We start from the raw sequence: 26,438 nt of genomic DNA, 5'->3' as shown, positions 1-26,438 counted from the left end.
CCCCCCCCCCCCCCCCCCCCCCCCCCCCCCCACACAGCCACACACATGCAGCGTGGGGGGGCGCTGTCTCAAGCCCTGGTGTAGAGCTGAGGGGACCTATAGAGGACAGAAGGAAGTGAGAAACACCAGCACAAGAAACCCTCCAACAGCACAGACGGATGTTACAGTTACACTATTTGTATGGTCACTTCCTGTACTCTACTATGAGCTTTAGTCCACACTAATGCAAGAAGAAAGAAAGAAGAAAAAAAATCAGTTTTGGGCTTCCATCCATATTAAAATGCATACTTAGCAAGAAGTGTCTGTCTCTCGTAGTGTGGCCGGGGGAAAACACATGAAAATGGAGGGTTTTGAAAAACGCTGGACAGATTACATTGACGCGATCAAGACATCAATGGCGTGGCTAAAGTGGTCTCGGAATCCGCGTGAGAGAATGTATGAACTGAAACGGGGGGGGGGGAACACCATGTTGAAAACTGAAGTCACCCCCTGTTCTCCAACAGGAGCTCTGTTGACCTTCCTGTTTCCCTAACAGGAGATCTGCTCACTTCCTGTTCGCCGAAGTAAGCTAGTGTCACTTCCTGTGCACTAAAGTAAGGCTACCGCACTTCCCTGTTCACTAAAGTGAGCTGTGGTAACTTCCTGTTCTCCAACAGAAAACTGTCAGGTCAGAGTGCAGGGCCAGACAGGAGCAGGTCTCTGAAGATTAGCCTCTCTGAAAAACTGCTGAACTGTAGGGCCCATGGACCTCTACCACTGTCTGTCACTGTCTGTCACTCCGGCTCTCCCTCTATCTCATAATCTCAATGTATTTTTTATATTTTTATCATTTTGTCTATCCTTCTGTGTGGTGGTGGTGTGTGTGCGTCGGGGGGGGGGAGTCTCTTTCTCTCTATTCTCAGTATCTCTCAGTATCTCTATCTCGCTGACTGTATTACGGGTTGACCTTATGTGAAGTGATCTCATTTTGGAATCTGATAAAGGTAATGCGTTTTTTTTTTTTCTGTTTAAAGACAGAGACAGACTATCCACTTGGAGAGAGTATGTGAAAATACCTGTTTTCTGTGGATGAAAACACAGTTTAAAATGTGGACAGAAGGCCAAAGCAGAGTGAAATTAAGAGGAAAAAGTGGCTGAACCAATCTGAAGTAACTGCTCCGGGATAGGCAGAAGGGACTTATCCTGCCTTTGAGAGCAGGTCGTTCCTGAGGCTATTGAACACGCTCAGTCCCCCACTTTCTGAGTGCTTCTCCATTTTTAAAGCCACCTACACATAGATATTCCTCCTACCACAACAACCTGCAGGGACGACACTCAGACAGAAACGTGTTGAGAGAGAGAGATGTTTCACTTCATTTTTACCTTTTTGACCTTTCGTTTTTTACTCAACTGCGTTGGCAGTGTGAATGTTTATTTCTCTTGACAAGCTCTTAAAGCTCAATCACAAAATGAATTTAATTGAAATTGTCAGGGAGGATGTTTAATGGGAGAGACCGAAAGAAACACAGAGCAAGAGAGTACTATTTTAATGCAATTATTGATGCACTTAAAAAAATAAGTATTGAAAACGCTACCTAGAATGCAAACATTTAACTTTTGTTAGAATGCATACATTTTAACTTTTTTGTTATAACTTAGTCTAAATACTATTTCAATGTTCACTTCATTTGTCTTTTTGTTTTATAATTCTGTATCCTACTTTACCTTTTGTGCTTGAGAGAGAGAGAGAGAGAGAGAGAGAGAGAGAAGAGAGAGAGGAGAGAGAGAGAGAGAGAGAGAGAGAGAGAGACGAGAGAGAGAAGAGAGAGAGAGAGAGAGAGGAGAGAGAGAGAGAGAGAGGAGAGAGAGAGAGAGAGAGAGAGAGAGGTAAAAATGGAAAAAGAGGTGGAGGTAGGAGAGAGATGAAGGGAGAGATGAAGAGACAGATGGAGAGGTTGACGAGCAGGGCGAGAGACAGATGGATGAGAGAGGGGAGGGAGATGGACAGTGGGGGGGGGGGGTGGGTAGAGTGGGATAGGGTTGGCTAGAGGGCAGAAGAGAGAGGGGGATCAGGGCTCTCAGATAAGGTCTGATGAATAGGGTCCTCCCAGGAGCCCAACGAGCCAGGAAGGAGCGCTGTGGTCATTACAATGTGAACTGAAGAGCCCTTATCAGATGGCCGAGAGACACAGAGACACATAGAGGGAGGGAGTGTGGGTATGGTTGGAGGGGTATATTAGTATTGTAGAATGTATTTCAGCTAGGGGACTACTTGGATGAGTGAAAGGCACTCCAGCTAACTGCCTTGTTTGGAAGGTTTCTAACCATAACATTACATTTATTTCGCTTTTATCCAAAGCGGATTACAATAGCTGCATTCAACCATGAAGATAGATGCAACCCAGGAACTGCAAGAATCATGCGAGTACATAGAATTACTCAAAACGCAAACCGCTTCAATTCCTACATTTAAATTTTCTAACACTGTGCGTTGCTCCCTTTTCCTCCCGTCACGATCCCGCCCTCTATTCAACCAATGACAGGAACTCAATGCTTGACAGACCATTGGGGGGAAATGTCACTCATTTTGAATGCCTGAATGTCTGAGGCTGCAGTAGTGCTGACTCAAGATGAAAAGAGCCCGAACCAAAACTTGTGTGGCGATGCACTGATGTTGTGTAGCGTGAATCTGCAAGAGCGGGGGGGTTGTTCCCGGCCGTCCGAAGCAGCAGACACCACAGACCTCTCAATATTGATGGGGAAGTCACTGATGGGAGAAGCCTTCCCTGGCAGGAAGAGCGGCTCAGTCTTGTCAGATTGAGCTTCATGTGGCGGGTTGACATCCACTGAGAGGCGTCATCCAGACAGGCAGAGCTCTGCGCGCGCCACCTGGTTTTCAGACCGTGAAAAATACAGTATCAGTTGTCATCTGTATAGCTGTGGTAGGACAAACCATGAGGGTGACCGACAGAACCCAGTGGGGAGGAAGAGAGAGAGAACGAGAGCGAGAGCGAGAGAGAGTCTATGTCCCAGCAAATTACATTCCCAGAAAGAAATCAGTTCCTGTCTATCTGTCCCATTTTCTTTCTGTCTCTCTGTCCGTCTCTCGTTCTGTATGTATCTCTTTGTGTCTTTCGGTGCGGTTGGCTGTCTCTTTCTGTCTGTCCGTCTCCCTTTAAGTCCATCTAGCTGTCTGTCTGTCAGGCAAACAGACCAATATGAACTCCTCTCTGTATCTCCAGCCATAGCGGGTCGTCCCCAGGGAGGCCAGGTCCAGGTCCAGATGTTAATGTTCTCCTGCAGCTCTGGTCAGACTCAGCCATGGGAGTGTCAGCTCGTCATGTTCAGTAGCAGATGCGCTAGCACTCTGATCCCTCAGCGACGTGTAATAAAGTCTCCCCAGCAGGGGGCACGGGGTGGGACGGGATCACGGCTGCTTCAGGTGGGCTGTCCCTGGAGAGCGGTTTCACCGTCGCTTGCCTCCTTCTGGTGCTCCAGATGTGGAGAAATGCTGGGATAAGACTCAGCCATATGGCTTTAAGACTTTATTCCCTGTAAAATCAGGCTATAGCTGGAGTTGGTGTAGGATATAATGGTTTTATGATATGATAATTAATTGAGATCAGATTCATCATATTACAGTAATAATATGAAATAATGATTATTTTATACCACCATCAAATAATTCCATCAATTGTAGTTTGCAAAAAGATATCTAAATTGGGTCTTAACAAAAGACTACACATTCTAACATGTGTCAGTTATATCAACTCATGTGTCATATTATAAAACTGGATCATCTAGGTGATCCAGTTTCACAGTTTAACATCAAATAACATTTTGTCACTACATTTTGTCAAAGGCTAACATCCTGTTTTACTTTGAAATCCCTCATCTTAAGATACGTTCTCAGTGCCATCTCCTGTTCAATCTGACCAAGTCTGACCTAGAATTCATCTGAATGAACCAGAATAACCTCCACATCTAAACCATAGCCTGTATAAAATATACATTCCAAACAGAATAAAAATGAGATGGAAAAAAACAAAAATAAAGGGACCCAAAAAACTAAGATTAAAAGAAAAAGGGTCAAGGAAGCGCCATACATATTGATGATGTTTACAGGAATGAACTCAGTCACATTCGGCAGATAACACATTCAAGACGGACCACAGGTTCCTTATTTATTCTTTATTCTCCTCTGAGCCTCATCTTGTTTTGCTGCCATTTTAGGAACTTTAATCCCCTTTATGTTGTGTAGTGTTTTGTGTATTGCTTGATCAGAAATATGTAGTTGAACAGGCTATGCACAGTCAGTGTATATTGATGTGTTAGTGTGTCAGTGGCCACTTTACTAGAACTGGTTTATGTTTTAAGTTGAGCGTCGGTCGGAGGAGCAGAGCCGAGCAGAGCCCTGCTCCGATCCCCTTGGGTGGAGAGGATAATTGAAAATAAATTGCAACTTGTCGCAGTGTCTCATGCTGTCTCGCTCTGGGAAAACCAAAATGATCTTTATATAGAATAAACAGCTTGTTTTTTTTGCTGTCAACCCTGATGTGTGTCACCCTACTTGATCTATCACCGCATCCACACCATAAGTTAATAAAAATCCGTCTGTAGCAAGTAGGGCAAGTCATGAGACAATATAGTCCTGATTTAATTATAAACAGACAGTCCAAACAGTATCATAATCACTACATGGTTTATACATTTCTGCATTAGCTTAATTTGAGTCCAACCAATGTAGTAGTCTAACCGGGCGCAATTTGATATTTGTGTACTTTTGCTAATGGCAAATATGTTCTTGAGCTAATGTAATGAGCAATGCTAATGCTAATGGAAAGACTCTTGGGAAATGTGATTAGCATGCGCCATGAGGTGTGCAGATAGCTAACACAGAAAACAAATAATCAAGCGCAGAAACTGATAACTTTGACCAAAGAGCTTTTCATAGCAAACACTTAATTCATAGACAACACTCTTTTGTGTGATGAGATTCCTCGGTGTGGATGAAGCCTTGACAATACAAGGTGCCAATATTCTTCCAGCTTTTCATAACATCACAAAATATTAGCTTTTCACACCATTAGTTTAAGGAAACAACCATGTGTTAATCTTTTAACAAATACTTTACTGGAAATGTTTATCTTAAATTAATTTTTATTCATCACTGTGATGCTTTGAAACAAAAGACAAAAAAACAATTATAAATCACTCTAGCTACCCAGTTACAATCTCTTTGGTCACCTCCCGTCAGGGAAGAGGTTAAGGTGTATTGGGGCGGTCAGACTGTTAAATTGTGGCACTTGACTGTAGCTGGCTGTTAAGTTCTCTATCAGTGTGTGGTGTCTCTGTTTTCCTTTTACCTCTGTATTTAATATTTATTACTATTTTGTTTTTACAATGTCATGGTGTGAGATGTATTTCTATTTTTTATTTAACTTATTTCTTAAGCTGTAATCTTGTAAATCATATAGTTATTTTGGGGCTGAGAGAGCCAAGGGTAAAAATAATTTCATGTTAATGTTAATGGTAAATGGTAAATGTTAGGGTAACAATGACACAATATTTATTTTAAACGTTTTCTGATAATTGCGATGATTCCCTTAAAGGAACATTGATGATGCAATGCAATTTAATGAAACAAAGTTATTGTGTGAGCGTGCGTGTGCATGTGAGTGCGTGCTTCTTTGTTGGAAAGCAGGGTGTATCACAGCACTAGTTAATTAGTGGGTAATTGCGAGACACAGTGAGAGAGAGGTAAACAGACCTATAGGACACATCTTTGTTTAGATACCAATGAGAGAGGGATGTCATGTTTGATTGTGTGTTTCAATGATACATCAGTGATAATGATATGTTGCTTTAAGATGGTTGGTCTACTGTTGTGAGTGTAGAGTACAGATCATCTGACAGCCATTAACGGTTCCCATAACAAACAAGACCCAGGGTTGAGTGTGTATTTAGAGCTGTGCGACTTCACGAGATTGCTTTCCCTAAGATTGGGGCTTTGATTAAAAATGTGTGGTGGAAAGCCCAGCTGGCTGTTATTTGCTCACAGTGAGTATTATAATAGACTGTACTCAGCTGGCGACAGGCTAACACACAAAGAGCTCATTTAAACATGTGTGCAGCCAACACACTGATTTTCCCATCCATCTTATTCGGTGAAGTCATCACCATCAAATTGTAGCGTACCCTCTGTAAAGTGTGCCAGTATGCAAACCAGGGTGCTATCATGTCTGTTTCTTTGGCATTCTGTACACTTTTAGCATTGGTTTGTCTTTTTTATATGATGTAAAGTGTCTTAATGTATCTAGAAAAGCGTTATTTAATTAAAATGTATTATATTAGCATGTATAACTACAATGTGTATTCCTCATTATAACTGAATTCCTTTTGAAAATAAGCGACATACAAATATACATGTTATTCTGCAGTGGACAGGTCTGTTTTTGTTCGCGGCCAGTGGTTCCCAACCTTTGACTTTAGGTTTCCACTAAATTGTCATCTAGAACTTTTGCTGACCACCTCATATGAAAAAAAACAATAGCAGCTGAGCAAAATGTGCCCAAGTACCCCACATACATCAATGCTCTAATGCTTTTATTTTGCAAAGTAAAGCCATAATTCTATATTTGCTGATTATGTTTATTTTTAATCAATGAAGAACCCATATACCACATGCAGTACCTACGCCTACCACCAGGGATACCTTTTATGGACTATTCCATTGACTATTCCAAAACACACAGTAACCCAAGGCCATCATTTTCAGTTGAATGATCAACTTTGAGAAATTTTTTCTCAAAGAAAAACAAACAAACATGTGTTTCCGTTAAGCCGGTGCAGTGTGGACATGTTCACAGTCTGCAAGCCCATTTCTTCATCTGCAATCTAGTTATCTAGTTTCCTGATTGAACACCTGCTTCTCCTGGCCGCTATGTCAACTCCATACTTTGTAGACTATGTTTGCACTTTGTGTCTTATGTTACTGATGTGTGAAATTGTCAAGAAGGAAAAAAAACTATTACACCCATTTCTCCTTTTTCTATCAGATGCGAGATAATGTGGTGGTTCGATGTTCGACTCCCAAGCCGGAAGGTTCTGGGTTCCATCACCAATATCCTCACTATATCTGTGAGCCACTCTTGATAAGATTCCCCAGCTACCTGCTCCTCAATGTTCTCTACTGGAATTCCCTTTAAGTCCCGCCTAACGTGTTAAGCCAATGGAAGATAACCGGTGTCTGAGTCCTTGAAGAAGACACTTAACTCCTAACTGCCTCCGATGAGCTGTGTGTCACCTTGTGCGGCGTGACACCTGCATCGACGCGTGCACGCGTGGACGCGCACGCGACAAAGAAGACAGACCATCAAATTAAATATAAAGCGTTCAGAGTGGTGCTAGCATCTAGACGAGAGTTACATCATAAAGCGCATCAACGCAGTCCCTTTCCCCCCCCCTGCGACGTCTTATTTTATTTGCATTGAGTTATGTCAGGAATGTGGCCAGACGTTAATATCCGAGGGGCCACGGGTCGCGGGGTCCCAGCCTATAAATTGCGGTGGGGCGGCTGACACTGATTTACATCTCCATCCACTGCACAGAGAAAGGGCAATCATCATTAGCAGCTGTCCGTTTTAAACCCTTCCTGTTGCAGTTGAACTATCATTTAAAAGTCTTAAAAGGCTCTTCCTATGGCTGCTAATGGCCTTGATATTAGCAGAATTGTCAGAAAAAATAATTGAGACTCGGGGAAGTGGGGGTTGGCAGGATGGATGGTGATAGTGGTGGAGGAGGAGGTGGAGCTCTGCGCTTTAGCAGCCGTTGAAAGCCTCCCCTGCCGCTGTCTGTTTTAGAGGGAATATATTAGAGAGAGGGAAATTGTCTCAGTCTCAGCTCGCTAACCCCCTAGGCTGATGAATACGAGGCAAGAATGAAATTCATATCCCATAACGTTTAAGTGCCCGGGGGGAGTCGGCGCTGAGGTCAGAGCCGTCCTTCGCCTCCCACCCTGGTTATAGAATGGGAAGTTGTGGTAGTAGTCACAGAAATATAGTCCTGAAGAGTCTACTGAAAAGACATACAGATGGGATTCTTAGAGTTTATTCTCGGGAAGTCTCATTGAGCCCTGAATTAATTACATAGATATAGTTGCACCAACCGAAACATTCACAAATATGGTAAAGCAAGGATAGTGTCTAGCGTACTGTAGATCATTTTTATGTCTTCCAGTGTTCACATCATCTTTTTGGTTTCATGTCCAGGGACATCCTGTTAACGTTACTTATTCATTTCACATTGCTGTTTGAGGTCATATTACATTATATTACTAATAGACCTGCTTGCTAGCCCGCGAGTAACATATCATCCTATCACATTGTATAGACGTCTAGAAATGCTGAGCTAACAAAATGGAAAGTAAGTCCACTGCAGTAAGAGGTGAACCAGGTTTGAGTGCGAGGACGTGAGTCTACCTAATCCCTGGTATGGTGGGAACACTTTGGAATGTTCAGTTTTAGGCCATGCCCCTCCCCTGTCAATCAAGGAAGGAGTTAATCTACATAAACTAACAACATTTACATACATTTACCTCAGTCACATTTACACATCTATTTTACTCTGTTAAATATCTAAAATGTCTGCCTGTTTGACAGGCCATGGATGATTGACAGAATGAAAACATTTATACTTTTTAAGTCATAATGTCAGTTAAAGACATTATAGAAATCAATGTTACACATTCAAATTTGTGATTTGACAGACCATGTTATTCCTAATGTTCTGTGTGTGTGTGTGTGTGCCCTTCTCTCCCTTTGTCTCTCTCCCAGATCACCTTCTTCATGCTGCTGTCAGCGGTGTGCGTGATGCTCAACCTGGCCGGCTCCATTCTGTCTTGTCAGAACGCTCAGCTGGTCAACTCCCTGGAAGACTGCCAACTGGTGAGAGACAAATTCACACACTGACACTCACCCATACAGACAGACACGCACACACACAAATGCACACACTTGCATGCATACACATAGTCACCGAGCCCAGAAGTCGTTGTTTTTTTGCAGAATTTGTGAGACTAGCATACATATGACACAGTCGAGCCATCACACACACACACACACACACACACACACACACACACATACACACATACACACATACATACATACATACATACATACATACGCATGCACACACTGCACAGCACACACATGCACTCACACATGCATATCGCGGCAGCCCCACAAGCACACATGCACAAACACATTCCACAGCTCACACAGACACCCACATACACACTTACATGCACGCATACACTTACATACAAATACTTGCTCACACATGCATAGACAGAACACACACTCCTACCAACATTGTTGTACTCTTGCACACACACAAACACACACACACACACACGTGTGAGTCCCCAGTCACCTGCAAACCTGTCTGAGGACCTTTGAGAGGACCACTAGAAACATCTTCTGGCCCACTTGCCTTTAATAAGCAAGGAGCTCAGGGATCCATATTAAAGTGTTCTAATGTCCAAATTCAGCTCCGCTTCATTAATCTCCACTCTGAAGAAGACTTAAAGAGATATATTTTCCATTACACACTTTTTACAGCATATTCTCTAGGTACCCAAGACACTTGAGACATTTTATTAAACGAGGAGCAGAGTGGGAGGATCTCTCTCTGGAGGAGAATCCTGAAACATTTCACCTGCAGAGGATCACAAAAGGTCTAAATGTAGAACAGCAGAGTAGAAAATCTGTCAATGCTCTTCTTCTTAAGATGATATTCACGGCTGGGGAAGCTTTCGGGATTCTTTTGGTCCCTGAAGCCCCACTGCCACCCTCCCCCAAGCCTTTATAGTGAGCACTCTTCCTTAACACTTGAAATTAGAAGTTGCTCGCTCTGTGCCGTGTGCCTGCTCAGCACAAAGCTCCCTAGCTCGGCCACGTCATGTGACTCCTTTCTGTGATCCTCAAAAAAAAAAGCACTCTGTCGCCCTCGCGTCTCCCCAACGTAATTAACCCTCCACCTGCTAGATACGTGTCCCGTATTCCCTCGATATGCTTTGAGACACCTCCTCTCCTCAGGCTGCTTCTTCAGGCCGACCCCGGAGTCCAGAACAGCCAAGACCTTTGCTGATGTCAATGTTAGCCTGGACTCTTGAAGCAATTACTTCACAGCTGTTCATCCGCACTTAAATAGCGTTTGTCTTCTGGCAGATTTGTTCAGAAACGCCCTCCTGAGTGGATAAATCGGTAAATGCTGGTCTCTTACAACGATGCTATGTAATATTAAAGGTTAACATAAACTTAATCAGATCCAGACATCTGCGCCGGTCAAAGCAAAATTTTTTTCACAAAAATAGCTCAGTTGTTAATCTGCGCTCCACAGTTAGCAGCTAGTGTGTCAAGGTGTTTAAACGGGTAATAATGGGCTGCTGCCTCGTAGCGGGACTTTAAAGCCTGGCAGCAGGAGGCATGTCTCTCATGACTGATGAGAAGCTGTGTCATCATTCCTCGTTATCATCATCATCATCAACACACCTCCCTTCAGACCTCCATTAATCCTTTGTTCTTTTAAGAAACATATTGTCCCTTTAATCACATCGTCTCTCCCCAGAGGCCCAGGTCTGATCTGTGTGTGTGTGTGTGTGTGTGTGTGTGTGTGTGTGTGTGTGTGTGTGTGTGCGTGCGATCGTGATTGTGTGTGATCTTGTGTGTCTCCTCGGTTGAATGTACGTGCTCCCCCTTTACGCTTATGTGTGTGATTCTATGTGTCCTTATTTCGCTGGTTTATGTGTGCGAATCCGTCTGTCGTGTGTGTGTGTGTGTGTGTGTGTGTGTGTGTCCCTGTGTGAGTGTGTGTGTGTGCTCTCCCCTGCCGCCCCACAGCTTAAGTTTGACAGCGACGGTGTGTGCGTGTGCTGCGAGCTGCCGCAGCAGAGCTCCAGCTGCACCAACCTGGGAGAGACGCTGAAGCTCAACCCGCTGCGCGACTGCAACACCATCCGCCTGCGCCTCAAGGTGACACCATCCTCCTCCTCCTCCTCCTCCTCCTCCTCCTCCTCCTCCTCCTACCGATCTGTCCATGGACACCCTACCCCTCTCCTCCTCCTCCTAATCCTCCTCCTCCTGCTGCTACCACTCCATCCAGACACCCTACCCCTCCCCTCCTCCCGCTCCGTGCAGACACCTTACCCCTCCCCTTCTACCCATCCCCTCCTACCTATCCGTCCAGACACCCTACCCCTACCCTCCTACCCCTCCCCTTCTACCCCTCCCCTCCCAACCCTCCCCTCCTACCCCTCCGTCCAGACACCCTACCCTTCCCCTCCTACCCCTCCTGCCATTCCCCTCCCCCCCCCTACCCCTTCCCTCCTTCTCCTCCGTCCACACACCCTTCCCCTCCCCTCCTAGCTCCCCTCCAACAAACATAGGGTCCCACACACACAGGTGGTAGCCAGTGTTATCGTACCTGTCTTCCATCTTATGTATCCACCCTCAGCCCCATGAGCGTGGTGCAAGCACCCCTTCAGCCACACCAAGCCTTTCCTTAGAACTGATTATACTATTGTCATTCAGCAATCTTATTAATATTGTATTGTATGCGGTTCTTAAGCTTTCTTATCTCGGGACCCAAAAGTGATTCTCAGTGTGCCTGTGGGAGTCACGCTTGGTGATCCTTCTGTTGCAAGGGTTCTGTGTTTTGTCTGGTTCTGACCCACCTCCAACGGGATCACAAGTTTCACAATCCATTTGGGGTCCTAACTTATAGTTTAAGAACAGCTATAAGGGTCTGAAAGTTTGAATCCAAAATGTTTTTTGTTTATATGTTTTAATTAGTAAGCGTATGACTTTGAGGGAGCATCTCAAAGATTCAGAGATCGTACAACTCAACAAAATAATTTTTGACCGCAACACTATTCAGCAACAAGAGCAACTAACAACAAGAGCAAGAAACTAAAGAGCTATAAACAGCAAAGTGCACAACTCAGTTAATGAGATTGACTTTTAATAAGCGAGTGGCTCTGGGATCCATGTTTTAAAGTCCAATTTCAGTTTTGCTTCTTAGGTTACCTCTTTGTACTTTCCACAAAACATCCTCAGCCTCCCAGAACGTGGAAGAAGTTTAATTAAGTTTAATTAAATGACCCTTACTTTGAAAATCACTGCAAAACCGCAGGTCAGCTTAAGTGCTAAGGATTTGAGAACTTGACCTACATGAGCCCCTCGACTCCATGCCACGGGCTCAAGCCCTGGAACACGCTTCAGTGTCCGCCAGCCCTCCAACGTTCATGTTCTACTGCTGCTGATGTGCTCCACGCTTTTGTCTGTCCACAGGCTAGCACTTACTGTATGCTTGCTCCTCTACCTGAATATCGCTTGTTTCTCAACCATTGACGCTTAGTTAAACACAGACAGCAGAAATAGTACATGACTGGCTGTTGGGGTTTAGGCGGCGTTCACACCAGCCTCTCTGACTGCCTCTGCAGGCTACGATTACCCATAATCGCCTTCTCTACGGCTGGATTCTCCCAGAAACGCCTTCTCTGCAGCGAGACGCAAAGTGCAAAGGATATACCGTATTTTTTCGAAAATAAAGCCGCATTTTCTATAAGCCGCAGGAACGGTAAAATGGGGTTGGATGTTTCAAAATTCCACAAATATGCCGCTTCGTATTATAAGCCGACATCTTATCATGCATCTTTGCCCACAACCCAAATACTTACACGTACCACCCAATGGTGGTGTGAAACCATAACAAGGTTTTTAATTAGAACAATATTCCTTCAGGGCCGCAACTGCACCATGTTGCTGGTCAACTGATGGTTGAGTAAGTGACAGTAAGTAATTGGAGATAAAGCGGTTCTAAGTTTAGGACACATTGGGGAAAACAGACTTCATTGTGTTTTAGTCAGTTATTAAGTGACCAGGACACATTGGGGAAAACAGACTTCATTGTGTTTTAGTCAGTTATTAAGTGATGCCAATTTGTAAGGTTATCTTTTACTTGCAAACCTCCAATGATAATGAGCATGTGGGCTTTACTTTATGGACGGCATTAGGAATTTCATGTTTCAGAGTTATATTATTTTTAAGTTTAAATGATAAAGTTAATGGGAGAAAGGGATGCGTCCTATCCAAGGCAATGTTCATCTTAATCATTCTGAAGAACTGGTGAAGAAGAGGGCTCCTAAAAATGAATTTTCACGATTATCTTGGAAATAATACGTAAAAAGCCCTCGTAAATAATTAGAACAACATCGTTAGTCTCTAGGCCAGTAGAGACACACAAAAAAACAACAAATAGTTTAATTGTTTTGTGGAGGAGAGAGGTGAGCTCTGATGAATTGGGCTGCAAGCCGAGACTGGCAGCCACATTAGTCCTGACCTCAGACACAAAGCACTTATGATGCAGTGGGGCGCTGGGGAGCTACCCCTCCCTGGGCAGACTGGACACTCCACACTCCCTATTAGAATACGCTCTTCCTCCTCCTCTTCGTCCTCCTCCTCCTCCTCCCCCGCCTCTCTCCTGAGTTACACAGGGATTTATGCTCCACTGGGCCTTTATTGGATAAGGCCAATCAAATCCATCCATTCCGTGTCCCTGATTGATTATAAAACATTGATAACCAAATAAAAGGCTCCTTAGGATGAGGCATGGTTCTAAGAAGAGGAAAGATCACGTTTGACCAGCTGCTTATGAAGACACTATAAAACGTTTGTTAATGCCGCGGCAGGAAATTAACTGCCAGGGCGAAGTCAGATGGTGGTAGTAATGTGGGACGTTTAATCAAATTAAAAATAAGTCGTAGCCCTTTGTATCTGGGTGTAGCTCCATCCCCCTCCTCTAATGTCCAGCAGTGGGTCCAGGGGGCCGTCACCCCCAGTAAAGCACCCGTAGCTGGGCTCCCTCAGGAGTAATGGGGGGGGGGGGGGGGGAGTCAGCTCTGGAGCTGCCAGCAGCAGTTAAACTTCCAGGATTAAACAGACGATAGTTCATGAGGGCTGACTGACGCCTTTTCGTCAGAGAGATGTTTTTACGTGGGAAATCTTACGACTCACGCTTGTTATTTAAGCCGCCAGAAGACACAATGCATGACATCCATCTGACAGGCAAAGATGTATTATTAAAACAGCAGTTAGATCTGCTTCCGTGTTGAATAGTGAAAGGAACCTTTTATTGAGAAATGGATTCATATTGCACTGGTGGTGTATTCCTCGTTCTGGTATAAATGCTTGTTATTTTCACAGTTTCCTATACATAAGAAAATGTATCACATAATATTTGGATTTTTGTTATCTAAATAATTCAGATGGATCAGTACCGCCAGGCAAATAAATTATTTGTGTTATTGCTAAGCAGTTGTTTATCATGTAGTAGTTCCCTTATAAATGATGGATGAACCAACATATTTTGGTTATACATGATTTTATTATTCTATTTCATTTAAACCCTCATTCTAAGCTTGACGTGTAGCTAGCGTTGTAAGTGTGTAAATTTGTATTTTTGGGACTATTATTCATTTGATGTTTGATGTTTGGATGATTAATGGGGTACAGTGTCCTGAACGTGTTGTACTCCTCTGGTGTCCTGCCTCGTCGAGTTGTAGACCACGCCGCAGAATGTTTGTCATGAACACAAAGAAGAGGAATTGATCATCACACAGTTTAAGAGGGGACACGGATCCCTTGTGTGTGTATGTGTGTGTGTGTGTGTGTGTGTGTGTGTGTGTATTTTACCCCAAACTAATCCCGATACGGTAGACCGCCTCAGCCAACTTGTTTTAAACACAACATTGTGTGATAAGGAAACACACTTTTAGTTGAAACATTTAATGTTCTCTAGCTCTGGGACCCTTGCAATGACAGCTGTCATTTTATCTAGCTCTGTTACCATAGCGATTAACCCACCCATGTCATCTTATCCAGCTCAGTTTCCATGGCAATCATGCCACGCTGACAACCAGCTCTGTTACCTAGGTGATGACATCAACGCTACTTTAGTCTGGTTCTTTTCTTGACTAATGACGTCACCGCTGTAATCTAGTTCTGATCCGTGGCCATGATGTCATAGCCGTTATCCCGCTCTGTTACCTTGGTGATAACGTCATTGCTGTTACATTGGCTGTGATGTAATTGCCACCTCTCATCAATTACCCTCTTCTCTGTCTCCAGTTTTGTTACTTCAAATATGGCGCCACTGCTGTAATCCAGCTATATTGCCTTAGCTATGAGATTATTGCTGTAATCCAGATCTGTTCATTTAGTTATTAAATCACAGCTGTCACAGCTCTGTTACCCTAGCTTTGATGTCGCTGCTGTAACCCAGCTCTATCACCTCATGGATGACGTCGTTGCTGCAAATGAGCATTGTTACCGTGGAGATGACTTCACTGCCACCTCTCATAATTTACCCTTTTTACGTCTCCATTTTTTCTTAATTATCCTCTCTCTACCCCTTTTAGTATCTCTGTAAGTCTCTTTCTCTCTCGCTGTATCGCTCTCTCTCTCTATGTATCGCTCTCTCTCTGTCTCTTTCTCTCTCTCTTTCTCTGTATATCTCTCTCTCTCTCTGTATCTCTCTCTCTTCTTGCTCTCTCTCTGTATCTCTCGCTTTCTCTCTCTCTCGCTCTCTCTCTCTCTCTCTCTCTCTCTCTCTGTCTCTTTCTCTCTCTCTCTTTCTCTGTATCTCTCTCTCTCTCCCTCTCTCTCTCTGTATCTCTCTCTCTGTATCTCTCTCCCTCTCTCTCTCTCTCTCCCTCTCTCTCTCTCTCTCTCTCTGTGTCTCTCGCTCTAACCGCCGCCCACCTGCCGTCTGCGTCCCCCCCAGGAGCTACTGTTCAGCGTGTGCGCCCTCAACGTCATCTCCACCATCGTGTGCGCCCTGGCCACCGCCATGTGCTGCATGCAGATGGTGTCCACTGACCTGCTGCAGATGGTAGGTGCTTTGGAGCTTTGGTGCTTTTTTTTTTTCTTCAACTTTATTTAAAAGTCAATAGATCACAGCAGTCACCCTCTGGCAGCCATGATGTTTGGATTATTTAAAGGACATTTTTAATACACGAGCTGTTTGATATGTGATGTGAGGTCAAGTCAGGAATTCAGAAAGTGTATGTTAGGCCATGACACACACGCACACACACACACACACACACACACACACACACACTAGTGTGTCCATTCAGACACCAACTGTCTACCAGTGGTGTTATTGTCACACACAATAGGTCATAAAAAAAGACCCAGCGAGCCTGACAACATGAATTAGTACTTGAATAAAAGCGAATGTGAGAGCTTTAACTCCAATACGACCTGCCTTTGCACACCTATTTATGAGCACTCTTGTAAAATAAAAGTCGCCAATGGTTGTGGGAGTATGAGATCAGAGAATAGACGGTGAGGACTCTAGAGTAGAGTAGAGACTGTTATAGCTCAACGTTAGCGACGAAAGGTGGGAGCTCAGTTGTTTTAATATGGGAGAGAGGGAAATAAAAAGTTGTACGGGGATATCAGGGGCAGGGTTTGACTATAGATTCAGGCTGTTTAGAGTGTGGGAAGAGTTTGATATGAGGTGAGTTGGGGAAGGGGTTGGAGGGGAAGGCCAGTGGTGTGTGTGTGTGTGTGTGTGTGTCTAACCCCCCACTGACATGTCACATGACCAGTTCATGCCTCACCGCGGCCGGAACCTCAACGCGGACTGCGTGACGCCCCACGGCACCATCCTCCACCAGACCCTGGACTTTGACGAGTTCATCCCGCCCATCCCCCCGCCCCCCTACTACCCCCCGGAGTACACCTGCACCCCCTCCATGGACGGACAGAGGTACGTACGTCCCTGACCCGCCGGCTACGCTAACGCCGCTTGGCGTTAGCCTCTTCCCCAAGAGGGGAGGAACGTTAAGGGGAACCGTCTGACTTTTCCCTTTTTCTTTCTTTCCGCTTTATTATAGAGAGGAAGAGATAGAGAGGAAGGTATGGGAGATAGAGGGGAGGACATGCAGCAAATGACCACAGGCAGGATTTGAACTCGGGAGTAAGCCTATATGGTACGAGCTCTACCCAGTGAGCCACCGGGGCGCCCCATGCTTGCTGTTTTCTAATGAGAGAGAGTACTGCCTCAGCGTGTCGCGAACAATAGTTTATGGGAAATGAGGATATGAGAGGGGATATGAGAAATGTGCTGAGAGGTTGACCGAACTTTCCACATCGGAAACATTGGACAACGTAAATCCCGAGCCGTTAACGTAATTTGTCAGACTTATTCATTCGTAGACGCAGAGTCGATGTCACAGACGAAACCCGCGTATGATGCAGTACTCTTATATTACGCAGTGTGAAGGTCCCCCTTTCAGTTCCCACAGAATCTATTGACCAGAATCTATTCTTTCCTCACTTGTCTCACAGTGACCTTTTATATCCAGAAGAATAATCTGGATAAATGTTAAGTAAAGTTTGCGAAATGTTTGAGAACTGAGAAACTCTGAGAATCATTTTTATGTGCCGTGTTGTGCTCAATATATAGACCTTGCAATCAGGTAGTGAATGAGATAATGTTTTCTGAATTATGAGTCACCTACAGATGCAGGGTAATGGAAGCGCATTCAAAAGGTCTCACTGTATTTTATGGAATGTCTCCGCTGGTTGACGGGTGTGACCTTTTGCATGAGCTGCGGCGTGTCTGAAAGCATTCGTCCGTTAATGAGTTACAATCACCTGTGAGAACGACCATGCGCGGTGAATCAGAACGCTGAAGCCGCTGCCTGTGTCTCCTCGCTGTGTGTTATACGCTGCATTACACACCGACCGGTGAACAGGATGCAACGACATGGTCTAATGTCCCGTATTCTGGGATGAATGAATAAATAAAGCGAAAGACCTAAAGCATCCGGCCCCCGAAGACGTCACCCTGGGCCTTCGGATGTCCTCAATATGGACTGTTTTTATCCCAAGCGTCTCGGAATACTACGAGGGCATTCATTTGTAAGCATGGGTGGCACCCAGCGGGAGCCAAACGCTCTGACAGCTGAGCCATACGGGACCACCTGCTCTACACCTGCTATGAACAGGGATACAGGTTGATCCTGTTGCATTTGTATGGTTCAAAAAACCCAGTCGACGTCAGGACTAGGGAAGCATTCTGCATGATCGGGCACAGTTAAAGGACAATAACGACTCCTGGCTTCACGAAAGCATCCGCTACCAATATCATTTGTCAAAATGATTTCCTTGTGCCGAGTGTGCCTGCCATGAATGTAAAAATAGCAGCCCTTTTGGAATCAATGTGCGTGGGTCAGTACAAGAGTTTGTGGGCAACATAGTAGTGAATTGCCATTCAATTACTTTCCAAAGTGATATTTTTGCTATTGATCACGTTTGAGGTCGGCGCATTCACGCAAAAATACTCGTCGGCAGAATCAGCACAAGAAGGGACTTTGACAAAGGATACTGATGCTTTGATCGGTATTGTCCTTTAACACCGTCAGCTTCAGATCCCACCTGCTCAGGGCTGCAGTTTATACATGACTCAATAACTAACAGATGAGGCTTGAGCAATAGAGAGTAAAACAATCTCGGATGAAACAAGAGGTTAAACACAGTGAGGCATTATATATTGAAATCCTCAATGGGGGTGTACCTTTGAAAAGGTTTTTGGCCGAGTTGAAAGCCAGCATGCATGACCGTTAAGCCTTGTTGTGTGCACCCACATCTCCTGCCTGACGTTCCGTAGTGGAAGAGAAAAACGAAACAGAGAGGCAGAGAAAGGGATAAAAAAAACACCCACATATGCTACCTGACGTTCCATCGAAGGAGATAAAGTGAGACAGAACACACTAGCCAACCGACAGAGGGGGGAAACAGAGAGAGACGGAGACAGGAATAGAATCACACCCACATCCACTGCTTGACATTTCCTCCATGATGTTTCATTTAATAAAAATTGCCAAAATATACACAGCGCCTCAGTCGGTGTTGGTGTTGATTTATTAAAAACACTTGCATGAGGAACATTTCTCATTTCCCAGAGCGCCATGTGAAGGCGAGTGGAAATGGTGAGAAAGAAAAATAAGCAAGTCAGTAAAGTATATTAGGTATAGCACTTTTTACAGAGCAAAAGTCACAAATTGCTTCACAAAAGAACAATTGTTAGACGATAACGACTGTCATAATAATCACTCAAACAAAGACTAAAACATACAACAGCGGACCTTAAAACACACAGTTTGACATGAGACAGCACAAGGCAAACAAAGGGCACTTTAAATGAAGGAGCTGTATCTGGGTTCAGTGGCTCCCACGTATGTTTGTGTGAATGTCTAATATCTGATTGCTCCCCTGGGTTACGACACAATAAAGCAGATGTGGCCCTGCATGAGAGAGAAGCTACCTGTCATTAAATGAGTTAACATAGCCTCTGTTTAGAAGGAGACAGACAGACAGACAGACAGACAGACAGACAGACTGGAGAGAGTGAAAAAATGACATTGTCTGAGAGAGAGAGACACACACACACACACACACACACACATAGAAACTGACATACATAAATTGTAAACAGACAGTGGGGGACAGAGACAACAGAGAGAGATGAAAAGAGAGGGAAAGCGACACAGAGATAAAGAGAGAGAGAGAGAGATTGCAACAAGAATAGAGGGGGAAAGCACGAGAGACCTAGAGAGAGAATGATAAAGAGACAAAGGGTGCGACTGATGTCTTATTTGGCAAGGAGCCATGGCTGTTTGACACCGTGGGTATAAATACAAACAGGCCCGTAGACACATTAACTGCACCCTGCACAGGGTTGTGAGTCATGACATCATCAGCAGGCAGGTGATTGGTGGATACTATGGTGGGCTATCTTTCACGCCATGTTACTTAACACTAAAACAGGATTTTAATTAAAAGATAGGGCTGCTTGCATCGCTGCTTATCCTTAATTGGCCCCCGATAAAACTATGGTGTGGTGCACATGGGATTATCCCTTTGTCTGGTGTTACGGTTTAGGGATTATTCAAAGGAATATTTTATTTTTAAAATTAAAGCACACAGGAGTAGAAGAATAAAATAGGAAAAATAAACAATGTTTAAGTACACCAGGGGCCTCATTTATAAAGGTCTCTGCGCACGAAAATGTTGCGGAAACAGGGATGAAATGTGCGTACGGATCTTTCACCGCCAACGTCGTGATTTATAGAAAAATTCAGGTTTTCAGACATGAAGTTCAGTCTTATTCCAATTGTGTTTTTTTGTTTTCTGACCTAAAGTTTATTTGGGCAGTCGGTTAAGATACTTTAACTATAGAGTATGAAAGTTAAGTAAATAGTTTGTTTGCTATATTATTTGGCGGCCTATATGCAGAAAGGTTTTCTGCCCACAGTTCCCAGATATTTATGCTGTTTTCTGACCTTTTTCTTCTATTGTTATATTCTTGTAGGTTTCTGACCTATTAATATATCTGGTCTTCTACCTATGTTTTGGTAGTTTTCTGACCTATTCTATATTCTGGTTGTTTTCTTGGACAGAGGCCTACAGTTGGACTTCCCCCACTCTCCGTTCAGTGCCATCTACGGCGTTCCAATCAACAGCCCGGGAACGCTGTACCCCACAGACCTGCCCCCGCCTTATGAGTCTGTTGTAAGCTACACCCCCGCCAGCCAGGTAAACCCCGCCCCCTCCTGCTCCAGGTAGGAGCAGGACACACCCAGTTCATGTATGAAAAATCTATTGCAATATTTGATGTATAAATGTCTTTATTACGTGAATTAGATTTATAACATTCTTATATTAGTAACCCTTTATTTACAACAAACATTTTGGTTGTTTTAAATTATAGTTATACATTTATTACATCCCTTTTAGCGCACTTCACAGACTTCAAAAGAATCAATTCACATCGCAATATCAGTGATTACAGTGAAATTAACAGTGGTTTAATAATGGCCCTTTTCCAATAAGCGATGGATTTTTTGTTCCATTAATGGCAGCACTTGGAGGAACACAGAGAATACAAATGTAGGACATAACTGAAAATGACACGTTGTATACACCATGTGACGTTATATCAGATTATATCCATTCGGTTGTGTTTATCACCCCAATGTGGTTTCTAATTAAAGCTGTACAGCTAATGGTTACCCTAGCAGCAGACCTGTCCCGGGGATCTCAGTGTATTTATTTTACGGTGATCTAGTGTCCTCTAGAGGGGAGACTGTGGCATTGCAGCTGTGGCTTTGCCGCAAATCTATTAGTAGTATAGTAGTTTTATACTTGATTACTTTGTAAAGGCTTTTTAATCACAGAAATACATACAGTTAATTTGTGAAATACAAAGAAATACAATTACAGTGGAATCAACGGTCTGTGAAATAACGACAGACACTTAAACTGACCCTCTGCCCTCTTAGAAGTCTCTCTTTCTAGTGTCCTTTATACGGCCACATAAATATAAATGATGGTTTCTGTGTGTGTGTGTGTGTGTGCGTGTGTGTGTGAAGGTAACCAGCAGCATGGAACAGCGAGCCACTGAGTCTAGTCTTTGTGAGGGAACCACCGCCGGCCTCAGTACTCAGGGTAAAGACTTGTTACGTCCCATAATGCAACATTTGAATGTTTTGCCACATTCCCACATATTTTGCACTTCTGTCAAGAGAGAACTGAATCAGGTCAGTTTTATGATGCGTGTGTGTGTATGTGTGTGTGTGTGTGTGTGTGTGCGCGCGCATGTGTGCATGATGTGTGTGTGTGCATAACGTGTGTGTGTGTGTGTGTGTGCATAATGTGTGTGTTTGTGTGTGTGTGTGTGTGTGTGTGTGTGTGTGTGTGTGTGTGTATGCATAATGTGTGTGTGTGTGTGTGTGTGTGTGTGCATGATGTGGGTGTGTGTGTGTGTGTGTGTGTATCTGCAGCCTCGGTGGACAGCGCCTCCCTCCTGGTGTCTGAGCTGGCCGACCTGCAGGACAACAGCTCCTCCGACGACCTCTGCTCCCTGGAGGTCCCGGGCGGGGGCTCTGACTCCTCCCCCTACACCACGTCCAACCCCGGCCCCCCCGACGGCACTGGCCCCCAGGAGCTGAGGGCCCAGGGGCCCCCGCGGGGCGGCCACCAGCGCGGCCTCGCCGACACCACCTACAGCGAGTCGTCCCACACCCAGTCCCCCGACTGGTCGTCGGACAACGCCAGTAACCTGGACCACGACGAGCACGCCGACGGCCACGAGGAGCACGGCGCCCGCGGCCTCCACGCGTGCGAGGAGCTGGCGTCGGCCAAGCACGCGGCGGAGGAGCCGCCCCGGACGCCGGTGGCGTCCACGCACGCGCTGATCAGGGCGCGCGTGTTCAGCAGGAAGCTCACCCTGCCCGTGACGCTGGCCCCGCCGCCGCCGCCGCCGCCGCAGCCCTGCTCCCCCACCTCGCTGGCCTCGTCCGGGGGCACGTCGGCGCTCAGCCCCCTGCCGCCCTCCGCCTCGCCCTCGCCGCCCCCGCCGGCGCGGCCGCGCGGGTCCCGGCTGTGTTTCAGCGTGTGGACGCCTTCCTCGTCGTCGTCGTCCTCCTCTCAGCCGCCGGCGCGGAGCGGCTGCTCGCCCGGAGACCGGCCGCGGGGGTTCCGGGCGGTCCGGAAGTACCGCAAGCTGGCCCGCATGGTGCGCTCCACCAGCGACCCCATCTCCTGCTCCTCCACCACGGGAGGTGAGGGCCGTCCATCAGACTGCATCATTAAATACAACACACCACAACTCACCTCTATCCATCAAATGTTTTTATTATTAACTACCCTAAGTAAAACTGCATATATTTAGATATATATATATACAGATATACAGTTTTTTATGACGTATCAACCTCTCCAGGTTAGAAATCCTAGTTTGTTTTGATGTGATTCACTATTTTGCTAAGGGCTATCTCTGAGATTTGTTTTTGGTTAGAGGTTAACCTTCAGGTGGCAGCAAACACACAAAGCAAACACTGTATTACAAGTGGCATGATCTTGACTAGAATAATGGGATGTTAATAATGTGGCTTTGATTTCTGTCTTCCTCTGAAGGGGATGGCTGTGAATGTGTGCCCGGTGGGAAAGCTCCTTCTGGGGACTCTGAGGAGACGTCTCCCCTCGAAGGTAAGGGTCCACCAACCAGCATTCCCTGAACAGTCCCACCTCAACACAGTAAGAGTACCTCTAAAATATTAATAGTAAAATGTAAATCCCAGAAGACAAATTTGGATGTTAAAAGTCTTGATCTTCTTCATCGATGGTCAGAAGTACTTTCTCCAGAGCTCACCGACTGTTGTGTTGCTGTGTGTGTTTGTGTGCTTGTGTGTGTGCGTGCCTATATATTGTTTCTCCTGATCTAGATCAAGTTACCGTGCCAACAGAACCAGCAGACATCGTCAGCCTCAAACCCCGAGCACTGCGCACACACATGTCTCACGAGCGACCCCACTCCCTGGCTGACCTCAAGACATATAAAGACACCAAAATCCTGGTGGCCAAGTTCCTGGAGCACTCCAGCTGCAGCCTCCCCCCGGAGGTCCAGCAGGTGGTCAACTCCATCAAGAGTGTGATCCAGTCGGACGAGAAACACATGGAGGAGGCCATCTTCAGCGCCAATGTCATCGATCAGGTGAGAGGCTTCAGGGGGATCAAGGGTGTTGATGGGAAACATTACAGCAATTTACTGTGGCAGAAGAATAAAATTAGGAAATATAAACAATGTTTAAGTACACCAGGACCTACCTTTTAATAGAAAGCAGATGAAAAAGATCACAATTATAAGTCCATTGTTGATAGCTGGCTTTTTACCTGTGTTGAGTCATTCTATATTCCGGTTGGTTTTTGGTTTTTCTGACACATAGTATATTTTGGAAGTTTCTCTTCCCAACACATTATTCTACAGAGCCCCGCTCTTCAAGCAAACAAACAAACAAAAGATTCTCATATTTTCAGAAACATAAGACTAGCGCCACGGAACATCACTTGTCCCGTCCTCCGCAGGTAATGAGCCAATCCCAGCGGAGCCGAGGCACTTCCAGGAAGTGTTGCCACAACGACATCCACCTCCAGAGCTGTGGCGCCTTGAGCTCTTCACCGTCCCTGCGCCGTTCCAAACGCCTGTCATCCCACCTGCTGGGCAGCCCGGACACAACCCGCCGCACCCCCTCTGACCGGAGCCTCACGTCCAGGGAGACAGTTCTCTGACCCCCCAACCACCACCACCACCACCACCACCACAACAAGGACTCAGCCCAGTGATGGAGGTGTTTTGATGCAGTCGGGCCCAGCCATACAGCAGCAGAGATCTGACGTTGGTTTGCGGGTGTGTTAGATGTGTCTCTGTGGTGGGACTTCAGAGAGGGCTGATACCCGTGTCACCCCTCTTGACCCCAGTGCCATGTGAAGCAGCGCTCCGCCCATCAGCAGGAACGGTAGCAAACTGGGATCCGAAGCAGCGACCGGTAGCTCTCACGCTCAACGAAAAAATACTACTAGAAAAAAAATACAAAAAAAAAAACATCAAACCAGAATGTTCTCCCTCGGGAGATTTTTCTTTTACTTTTCAAATTACATTCAGTTCAAAAGGAATACGTGTTGCTGTTCTTGCTCTTGTTTGCCCATATCTGATCCATATCCGGTGCTAAAGGGAGCAACTGATGTTTGTATGAAACTGTCGCTGCCAGCTCTGTTCAAAGACAGAGCGGCACTGTAACAGAGCGGGGAGAGGGTAAATATTTAGTTGTGCCGCTGGTTAAAGGCTTATTTATCTTACCTCAGTGTGTTTCCATTCTCATCAGTGTTCTAATAAAACATGAGTTTCTAACTGGTTGTTTGTTTGTGTTTTTCCTCTTCCACCCATCGTATTGAAACGGATCTCAGACGCAGCAGGATACGAGGAGCAGTGGCGCCCCCTAGGGGGTAGTAGAACACAGGGGACCTCGATCGGATTGACGAACGCCTTGCCTTCTCTAACAGAATAGACACGAGAGGAGCGAAATTCTTTCAAATAAAATCTGATAGAAAAAATATTTCTAGCTTAAATTGTAGACATTACAAATGATAGGTGTTTGTGTGGACGCACATGAATGCATTTGTATGTAGATCTACATATTAAACATGGTATGGAAAAGTCCAGGTCAGTGTTTTTTTCTTAATTAATTAGGCCTTACAAAGCAATATCATCCATTGAAATACAAGTCATTTTTTGTCCTTCTAGATGCAACATTTGTGGCTGCAAATGGAGAACTAATGACGGAACAGGAGAGGGTGGAAGTCAAGTAGTCGAGAACTACTTGACCTTACTGGAGAAGTACACAGCCCAGCTCCCTTCCTTGAGAGAGAGGTAGAGAACTGACAAGAAGCAGCTGCCTGGGTGTAACGCCTGATAATGTTACAGGATTTTAATACAAAACCAAACTATATGGGTCTTGGTTTTCTAAATAGAACAAGACAGGGTCTCCATCACATTTAGATGGGACCTCCTTGGAGAAGGAAGCTGTCTCCCTAAAATAAGCTGTCCAGGTGCTCAGCTCCAGCCTGTCTGCAGAGAGGATGACATTTAATTAAGGTATCCGACATGGCTGAGGCCAGAAAAGCCTTTGAGGGGGGATAGAGAACACATCCGGTATAGGAGACAGACATCTTCGGAGAGGAAAGAAATGAACACCCGATGCACAGAAAGGCTTTCAGGGATGAGAAGGAAGTGATCGTGGAGTGAAAAGGGGAGGACTTCTGGCTGGAAATGGTAACTATGAGAATGCTAAGAACTGCCTACTTGATGAAGAACAAAGGACAACAAGAGATAGGCATTCCTCAATGATCATAGCCTATGGATTATCTAGCCTATAGAAGCCTACTTGTTCTTTCCGTGCTTAGCTCGAAAGGCACTTGTAATATAAATAAAATATAGGCTAAGTAACACCAAACTAACAATTTGAAATCCAACAAGGTCCACACAGAGAGGCAGAGAGACAGAAGACATGAAAGGAGGGAAGAAGAGAGACTGGAAGAGTTTTTGAAAAGGATCATGTGTAGGTGTACACCTAGTCCTAGAGTGTGCATATATTTCTTGATATGTAGCCCCTACGATAACCTTTCCCTCAAAATAGCCTCACCCAATCGCACCCATGAACTTCGCCAAAGGCTCGGCCAATCGGTACTCGCATGCAGTGCACTGGTGAATGAGAGAGCGGGGCTTGAGAGAGCGGGGCTTGAGAGAGTTGGTGAAGAAGAACGAAGAAGATGAAGAACATGTGTGTGTGTGTGTGTGTGTGTGTGTGTGTGTGTGTGTGTGTGTGTGAATACACACTGTAACGCAAGTGTTCTTTGTTATTTGGATAACCGTTCCGCTGTTGGTGTAAAGGCCCATTCACACCCTACGGTAAATACGGATACGGACGCTTTTGTCTGGTCCCGGAGGTCGTCCGTCAGTGGGTCCGTCGCCTCTGAGCTTACGAA

The 26,438-nt window shown here is 45.2% G+C and overlaps 1 protein-coding gene across 1 annotated transcript; it reads left to right on the top strand.

Moving 5' to 3' along the window:
• Positions 1-8,801: 8,801 nt before the first annotated feature.
• On the top strand, positions 8,802-24,802 carry LOC311373282 (protein ENTREP2-like; the record flags this gene model as incomplete). Its single annotated transcript, XM_084490074.1, has 10 exons — positions 8,802-8,924; positions 10,884-11,015; positions 15,826-15,933; positions 16,658-16,818; positions 20,516-20,651; positions 21,488-21,563; positions 21,899-22,678; positions 23,034-23,105; positions 23,342-23,610; positions 23,982-24,802. Coding segments are annotated over 10 exons (2,061 nt in total), but the record flags the coding sequence as incomplete, so codon positions are not given.
• Between the last annotated feature and the right edge of the window lie 1,636 nt (positions 24,803-26,438).

This window comes from Micromesistius poutassou, assembly GCF_964030765.1.
Source record: "Micromesistius poutassou genome assembly, contig: SCAFFOLD_3296, whole genome shotgun sequence".
In the NCBI taxonomy this organism is placed as follows: domain Eukaryota; kingdom Metazoa; phylum Chordata; class Actinopteri; order Gadiformes; family Gadidae; genus Micromesistius; species Micromesistius poutassou.
This window is presented reverse-complemented; position numbering and strand designations above follow the sequence as displayed.